Source organism: Oncorhynchus masou, chromosome 11 (assembly GCF_036934945.1).
Source record: "Oncorhynchus masou masou isolate Uvic2021 chromosome 11, UVic_Omas_1.1, whole genome shotgun sequence".
Lineage (NCBI taxonomy): Eukaryota > Metazoa > Chordata > Actinopteri > Salmoniformes > Salmonidae > Oncorhynchus > Oncorhynchus masou.
Window position 1 is genome coordinate 54,706,677 of NC_088222.1, and position 9,285 is coordinate 54,715,961.

At 43.9% G+C, this 9,285-nt stretch overlaps 1 protein-coding gene across 1 annotated transcript in view; it reads right to left on the reverse strand.

Moving 5' to 3' along the window:
* The window catches only part of LOC135548852 (vasodilator-stimulated phosphoprotein-like), a 45,011-nt gene extending 36,679 nt beyond the window's left edge, over window positions 1-8,332 (reverse strand). The window contains exon 1 of the mRNA XM_064978875.1: window positions 8,000-8,332. Coding sequence (XP_064834947.1) covers window positions 8,000-8,004 — 5 coding nt within the window. The 5' untranslated portion in view covers window positions 8,005-8,332. The remainder of the gene's footprint in view (window positions 1-7,999) is intronic.
* Between the last annotated feature and the right edge of the window lie 953 nt (window positions 8,333-9,285).

Here is a 9,285-nt window from a genome sequence, read left to right on the forward strand (position 1 = left end):
TGATTCTGCCTCCTCAACCCTCCTCTCTTCCCTTTCTGCATCCTTTGACTCTCTATGTCCCCTATCCTCCAGGCCGGCTCGGTCCTCCCCTCCCGCTCCGTGGCTCGACGACTCATTGCGAGCTCACAGAACAGAGCTCCGGGCAGCCGAGCGGAAATGGAGGAAAACTCGCCTCCCTGCGGACCTGGCATCCTTTCACTCCCTCCTCTCTACATTTTCCTCCTCTGTCTCTGCTGCTAAAGCCACTTTCTACCACTCTAAATTCCAAGCATCTGCCTCTAACCCTAGGAAGCTCTTTGCCACCTTCTCCTCCCTCCTGAATCCTCCTCCCCCTCCCCCCTCTCTGCAGATGACTTCGTCAACCATTTTGAAAAGAAGGTCGACGACATCCGATCCTCGTTTGCTAAGTCAAACGACACCGCTGGTTCTGCTCACACTGCCCTACCCTGTGCTCTGACCTCTTTCTCCCCTCTCTCTCCAGATGAAATCTCGCTTCTTGTGACGGCCGGCCGCCCAACAACCTGCCCGCTTGACCCTATCCCCTCCTCTCTTCTCCAGACCATTTCCGGAGACCTTCTCCCTTACCTCACCTCGCTCATCAACTCATCCCTGACCGCTGGCTACGTCCCTTCCGTCTTCAAGAGAGCGAGAGTTGCACCCCTTCTGAAACAACCTACACTCGATCCCTCCGATGTCAACAACTACAGACCAGTATCCCTTCTTTCTTTTCTCTCCAAAACTCTTGAACGTGCCGTCCTTAGCCAGCTCTCCCGCTATCTCTCTCAGAATGACCTTCTTGATCCAAATCAGTCAGGTTTCAAGACTAGTCATTCAACTGAGACTGCTCTTCTCTGTATCACGGAGGCGCTCCGCACTGCTAAAGCTAACTCTCTCTCCTCTGCTCTCATCCTTCTAGACCTATCGGCTGCCTTCGATACTGTGAACCATCAGATCCTCCTCTCCACCCTCTCCGAGTTGGGCATCTCCGGCGCGGCCCACGCTTGGATTGCGTCCTACCTGACAGGTCGCTCCTACCAGGTGGCGTGGCGAGAATCTGTCTCCTCGCCACGTGCTCTCACCACTGGTGTCCCCCAGGGCTCTGTTCTAGGCCCTCTCCTATTCTCGCTATACACCAAGTCACTTGGCTCTGTCATAACCTCACATGGTCTCTCCTATCATTGCTATGCAGACAACACACAATTAATCTTCTCCTTTCCCCCTTCTGATGACCAGGTGGCGAATCGCATCTCTGCATGTCTGGCAGACATATCAGTGTGGATGACGGATCACCACCTCAAGCTGAACCCCGGCAAGACGGAGCTGCTCTTCCTCCCGGGGAAGGACTGCCCGTTCCATGATCTCGCCATCACGGTTGACAACTCCATTGTGTCCTCCTCCCAGAGCGCTAAGAACCTTGGCGTGATCCGGGACAACACCCTGTCGTTCTCAACCAACATCATGGCGGTGGCCCGTTCCTGTAGGTTCATGCTCTACAACATCCGCAGAGTACGACCCTGCCTCACACAGGAAGCGGCGCAGGTCCTAATCCAGGCACTTGTCATCTCCCGTCTGGATTACTGCAACTCGCTGTTGGCTGGGCTCCCTGCCTGTGCCATTAAACCCCTACAACTCATCCAGAACGCCGCAGCCCGTCTGGTGTTCAACCTTCCCAAGTTCTCTCACGTCACCCCGCTCCTCCGCTCTCTCCACTGGCTTCCAGTTGAAGCTCGCATCCGCTACAAGGCCATGGTGCTTGCCTACGGAGCTGTGAGGGGAACGGCACCGCAGTACCTCCAGGCTCTGATCAGGCCCTACACCCAAACAAGGGCACTGCGTTCATCCACCTCTGGCCTGCTCGCCTCCCTACCACTGAGGAAGTACAGTTCCCGCTCAGCCCAGTCAAAACTGTTCGCTGCTCTGGCCCCCAATGGTGGAACAAACTCCCTCACGACGCCAGGACAGCGGAGTCAATCACCACCTTCCGGAGACACCTGAAACCCCACCTCTTCAAGGTCTACCTAGGATAGGATAAGTAATCCTTCTCCCCCCCCCCTTAATGATTTAGATGCACTATTGTAAAGTGGCTGTTCCACTGGATGTCAGAAGGTGAATTCACCAATTTGTAAGTCGCTCTGGATAAGAGCGTCTGCTAAATGACTTAAATGTAAATGTAAATGATATACCTTTGACTATTGGATGTTCTTATAGGCACTTTTGTATTGCCAGTGTAACAGTATAGCTTCCGTCCCTCTCCTCGCCCCTAACTGGGCTCGAACCAGGAACACATCAACAACAGCCACCCTCGAAGCAGCGTTACCCATGCAGAGCAAGGGGAACAACCACTCCAAGTCTCAGAGCGAGTGACATTTGAAATGCTATTAGCACGCACCCTGCTAACTAGCTAGCCATTTCACACCAGCCTAATCTCGGGAGTTGATAGGCTTGAAGTCATAAACAGCTCAATGCTTGAAGCATTGCGAAGAACTGCTGGCAAAACGCACTAAAGTGCTGTTTGAATGAATGCTTACGAGCCTGCTGGTGCCTACCATCGCTCAGTCAGACTGCTCTATCAAATCATAGACTTAATTATAACATAATAACACACAGAAATACGAGCCTTAGGTCATTAATATGGTCGAATCCGGAAACTATCATCTCGAAAACAAGACTTTTATTCTTTCATTGAAATACGGAACCATTCCGTATTTTATCTAACGGGTGGCATCCATAAGTCTAAATATTCCTGTTACATTGCACAACCTTCAATGATATGTCATAATTACGTAACATTCCGGCAAATTAGGTGGCCCGAACTGTTGCATATACCAATGAACGCAAGAGAAAAGACACAATTTCACCTGGTTAATATTGCCTGCTAACCTGGATTTCTTTTAGCTAAATATGCAGTTTAAAAATGTAAACTTCTGTCTATTGATTTTAAGAAAGGCGTTGATGTTTATGGTTAGGTACACGTTGGAGCAACGACAGTCCTTTCTTGCAAATAAGCACCGCATCGTTTATATGCAACACAGGACACGCTAGATAAGCTAGTAATATCTTCAACCATGTGTAGTTAACTAGTGATTATGATTGATTGATTGTTTTTGATAAGATAAGTTTAATGCTAGCTAGCAACTTACCTTGGCTTACTACATTCAATTAACAGGCAGGCTCCTCGTGAGGCAGGTGGTTAGAGCGTTGGACTAGTTAACTGTAAGGTTGCAAGATTGAATCCCCGAGCTGACAAGGTAAAAATCTGTCGTTCTGCCCCTGAACAAGACAGTTAACCCACCGTACCTAGGCCGTCATTGAAAATAAGAATGTGTTCTGACCTGCCTAGTTAAATAAAGATTAAATAATGGTGTAATATTATTATCATAATTTTTTTTTTTAATTGGCCAAATCGGTGTCCAAAAATACCGATTTCCGATTGTTATGAAAACTTGAAATCGTCCCTAATTAAATCGGCCGACCTCTAATAAATATATATAAATAATACAAATCGAGGTGAGGTTGATGGAAATGCTTTTGGTGGTTGTTCTGCGGGTGTCATTGTGTGCTCTTTTCGAAGGATTGGTCCCAGTGTCTCAGGGGCCTTGGGATCCGGGGGTCTGCCAGTCATTGGGATGACAACCCAAATCGGGATGGGGAGGGGTTTTAGTGGGTGGAATAGTGGGGACCAATTGGAGGTTTACTTAGTAGCAATAGACACTCAAATCATGTTACGTTTACAAACATATTATGATAAATAGAATTTAAACTTGTTTCTCATTATGGTAATTGGTGTAATAAGTATAGCCAGTTAATTATAATGGCTTAGCAGATAATTAGAAAAGATGATCAGACTTACTTGGTTGAAAGAGAAGGAATATAATATCTATTGTTTCAAGGAAACTCATTCAAGATTTTTTTTTAAAGGACTGGGGGGGTTTGAAATAAATTTCTCCCATGGGCAAAGGAATTCAAAAAAGGGTGATCATATTAATTAACAGTGTGCTAATTGTCCAAACAGATCCTTAAGGATGATTTTCACTGTTATTGGACCATAAACAGATATGGGGCATTAACCTTTACGGACCAAATAATGATGATCCACACTTCTTTGCAAAACTATATTATATATATATAATAATTTATCAGCCCTACAAGCAACACAATACTCAATTATTATTGTGGGAGATTATAATACGGTTTTAAATACCTCTATGGATCATAAAGGAAATCACAGTACAAATGATCAACCTCAGGTACTTAAGGAAATCATGAGTGTCATGTTAAATAACTCTATGGACCGGAAAGGAAAATCACCCTCAAGCACTTAAGGAAATCATGAATGTCATGGATATATTGGAATTAGTGGATATATGGAGACTTAAATACCCTGACCTAGTGAGATATACATGGCGGAGGCTTAATCAAGCTAGTCGTCTTCATTACTTTCTTATGTCATTCTCTCCGGCACCAAAAGTTGTGATAGGTGTGTTGATAGGGGACAGAATGGGGTCGGACCATCACATAATTGGCATATATAAACTCAGAAAAAAAATAAACGTCCCCTTTTCAGGACCCTGTCTTTCAAAGATAATTTGTAAAATAACTTCACAGATCTTCATTTTAACGGGTTTAAACACTGTTTCCCATGCTTGTTCAATGAACCATAAACAATTAAGGAACATGCACCTGTGGAACGGTCGTTAAGACACTAACAGCTTACAGACGGTAGGCAGTTAAGGTCACAGTTATGAAAACTTAGGACACTAAAGAGGCCTTTCCACTGACTCTAAAAAACACCAAAAGAATGATGCCCAGGGTCCCTGCTTCTCTGCGTGAACGTGCCTTAGGCATGCTGCAAGGAGGCATGAGGACTGCAGATGTGGCCAGGGCAATAAATTGCAATGTCCATACTGTGAGACGCCTAAGACAGGACAGACAGCTGATCGTCCTCGCAGTGGCAGTCCACGTGTAACGACATCTGCACAGGATCGGTACAACCGAACATCACACCTGCGGGACAGGTACAGGATGGAAACAACAACTGCCCGAGTTACACCAGGAACGCACAATCCCTCCATCAGTGCTTAGACTGTCCGCAATAGGCTGGACTGAGGGCTTGTAGGCCTGTTGTAAGGCAGGTCCCCATCACCGGCAACAACGTCGCCTATGGGCACAAACCCACCGTCGCTGGACCAGAAAGGACTGGCAAAAGTGCTATTCACTGACGAGTCACGGTTTTGACTCACCAGGGGTGATGGTCGGATTTGCGTTTATCGCCGAAGGAATGAGTGTTACACCGAGGCCTGTACTCTGGAGTGGGATCGATTTGGAGGTGGAGGGTCCGTCATGGTCTGGGCCGGTGTGTCACAGCATCATCACAGCATCATCGGACTGAGCTTGTTGTCATTGCTGTGCGTAACAGGGAAGGCATCCTCCTCTCTCATGTGGTACCCTTCCTGCAGGCTCATCCTGACATGACCCTCCAGCATGACAATGCCACCAGCCATACTGCTCGTTCTGTGTGTGATTTCCTGCAAGACTGAATGTCAGTGTTCTGCAATGGCCAGCGACAAGCCTGGATCTCAATCCCATTGACCACGTCTGGGACCTGTTGGATCGGAGGGTGAGGGCTAGGGCCATTACCCCCAGAAATGTCTGGGAACTTGCAGGTGCCTTGGTTGAAGAGTGGGGTAACATCTAACAGCAAGAATTGGCAAATCTGGTGCAGTCCAAGAGGAAGAGATGCACTGCAGTACTTAATGCACCTGGTAGCCACACCAGATACTGACTGTTACTTTTGATTTTGACCCCACCTTTGTTCAGGGCCACATTATTCCATTTCTGTTAGTCACATGTCTGTGGAACTTGCTCAGTTTATGTCTCAGTTGTTGAATCTTGTTATATTCATACACATATTTACACATGTTAAGTTTGCTGATAATAAACACAGTTGACAGTGAGAGGATGCTTCTTTTTTTTGCTGAGGTTATAGTACTTTTACATAATTTCCACATGGGCGAGGATATTGGAAATTTAATCAAAGCCTACTAGATGATAACTTGTTTTTAACTAGGACAGAAAAATGTATAACTGACTTTTTCCGACATAACATAGGTACAGCAGATCCCCTTATTGTATGGAACACGTTTAAATGTGCCTTTAGAGGCCATGCAATTCAGTACTCATCTATAAAACAAAAGCAATTTAGGTCAAGAGTCCATATTAACAGTACAGATACATAGCAATAAAAACTGTACCATAGAGGTTCAGAGTAAGTTAGAGGAAAAACAAAAAGAAATGAGTCCGAATTTGATATGTTTGTTTCCAACCGCCGTGACTTTGAGATACAGAGTAGGTTAACAGATGATCTCCTCATGTGTGGTTCCCAACGTGAAGCATGGAGGGAGTGGTGTGATGGTGCTTTGCTGGTAACACTGTCAGTGATTTATTTAGAATTCAAGGTACACTTAACCATCATCACTACCACAGCAATACGCCATCCCATCTGGTTTGGGCTTAGTGGGACTATCATTTGTTTTTCAACAGGACAATGACCCAACACACCTCCAGGCTGTGTAAGGTCTTTTTGACCAAGAAGGACAGTGATGGAATGCTGCATCAGATGACCTATTCTCCACAATCCCCTGACCTCAACCCAATTGAGATGGTTTGGGATGAGTTGGACCTCACTGTGAAGGAAAAGCAGCCAACAAGTGCTCAGCATGTGGGAACTCCTTCAAGACTGTTGGAAAAGCATTCCAGGTGAAGCCGGTTGAGAGAATGCCAAGGGAGTGCAAAGCTGTCATCAAGGCAAAGGGTGACTATTTGAAGAATATCATACATATTTGGATTTGTTTTTAAACTTTTTTGGTTACTACATGATTCCATATGTTATTTCATTGTTTATGTCTTCAGTGTTATTCTACAATGTAGAATAAAGCAAAACCCTTGAATGAGTAGGTGTTTTAAACTTTTGATCAGTAGAGTAGAGTATATATATATATAATATTTATTTTATTTTTTATCCCAGCCCCTGTCCCTGCAAGAGACCTTTTGGTAGCAGTCATTATAAATAAGAATTTGTTCTCAACTGACTCGCCTAGTTAAATAAAGGTTAAATAAATTAAACAAATAAAAATAAGAAAAGCAATTACACCAAACCTGCAGTAGGCCTACTACACCATTATATTGTGTTTTGCTACATAAATGGTTCCCAACCTTTTTCAGTTACTGCACCACTAACTGAATTTTGCTCTGCCCAGAGTATCCCTGAAGTCTTCTCAGGTACCCCTTGTGGTTAGGCCAAGTACCCCCCCATGTGTCCTAATACCTTCTCAGTGTCAAGAACTTCGGGTATTTTTAATCAGTATTAAAAAGCTTTAAATTTAAAAGCTTTCTTTTGGCCCATACCTGGCCCGGAAGAGGGAATGTAGGCCACCATTTTGCAATTAAGACTAAACTGCATGGGTCTACTGTAACTAATTGGTGTTGGAAAATGTTCGAAACCTCTAAAATCTGCCAATATTGCTACGCTACTCTATTAGGTCTATAAATAGTCTGAACAATCGGGTTTTGGCAATTATAGTGTATTTGAATTCTGAACAGCAGAGCAGTTATATCCTAGCCAGTAGAATAAACCAAATTATAAAAAAGGTTCGGAGAAATCTACTTATATATAAACGAAATTATATTCCATGTCTACATTCAAAAACTAGTCATCTGAATATGGTAAATACATGAGTATGGCCATGTTTTATCGACAGCTATAAAACACCGGTAGTCTACATTCGCACTATTTTACACACAAGTGCATAGCCCAACCATAAAACATGTTCGTAGGCTCTTTGTCGTGAATATCGTTATTTCGAGAGAAAAAAAACTGACAAAGGTTAATCTACCCTTGTGGACAATTAACACCAATGTTTAAAGCGCGACATTGTAACGTAGCATATTGAAACAAAAACAAGCAATTAGACAAAACAGATTTTCCACGGACTTAATTTACCTCATTGTTTGGCGGGACTGCAAATCCTCTCTCCCAAGCTAGATATTTGGTTTTGGATGAGTAGCCGGAGTAGAAAATAGAAGACATACGATATAACGATGGTAAAAATGTGATACACACATATATCAATCTAGCCACCCTATGACTGCACAAATAGACACCGGCACACCACGACAATTTCCTGGTTCAAGGGAGGAGGAGGTTGAATATAATTGTTGGTGCTTTGAAGATAACGGGGAACTCGAAAAAAAATAATGACGTCAGTGATTTGCAGGCAGTGGTGTAAAGTACTTATGAAATATATTATTTTTTAAAGTGAGTTAAGAAAAAATCGTATTTACAACGACGGCCTACCCCGGCCAAACACAGACGACGCTGGGTCAATTGTGCGCTGAACTATGGGACTCCCAATCACGACTGGATGTGATTCAGGGATTCGAACGAGACACTGTGGTGTTGCCACTTGCAGTGAGATGCAGTGCCTTTGACCGCTGCGCCACTCGGGAGCCCAAAACACTTGTTCCCATACCAGGAGTCGAACCCAGGCTGCCTGGGTGAAAACCAGGAATATGGGACACATTCTACACCTTCAAATATATTTTAAAGTAGGCCTACTACTTCAACAGTTTTTGGGGGTATTTGTACTTTACTATTTATATTTTTGGACAACTTTTACAACACTAAATTCCTAAAGAAAATAATGTACTTTTTACTCCATACGTTTTCCCTGACACCCAAAAGTACTGTTTTATGCTTAGCAGGACAGGAAAATGGTCCAATTCCCGCACTTATCAATATAACATCCCAGATCATCCCTACTGTCTCTGATCTGGCGGACTCACTAAACACAAATACTTCATTTGTAAATTGTCTGAGTGTTGGAGTGTGCCCCCTGGCTATCCGTAAATTTAAAAAACAAGAAATCATGCCGTCTGGTTTGCTTAATCTAATCAAATGGCTACCCAGACTATTTGCATTGCCCCCCCCCCCTCTACATTGCTGCTACTCTCTGTTATTATCTATGCATAGTCGCTTTAATATCTCTACCTATATATACATATTACCTCAATTACCATGACACCGCTGCCCCCGCAAATTGACTCTGTTCCAGTACCCTCTGTATATAGCCTCACCTATTGTTATATTACTGCTGCTCTTTAATTATTTGTTACTTTTATCTCTTACTTTTTTAGGTATTTTCTTAAAACTGCATTGTCGGTTAAGGGCTTGTAAGTAAACATTTCACTCTAAGGTCTACACCTGTTGTATTTGGTGCATATGACAAA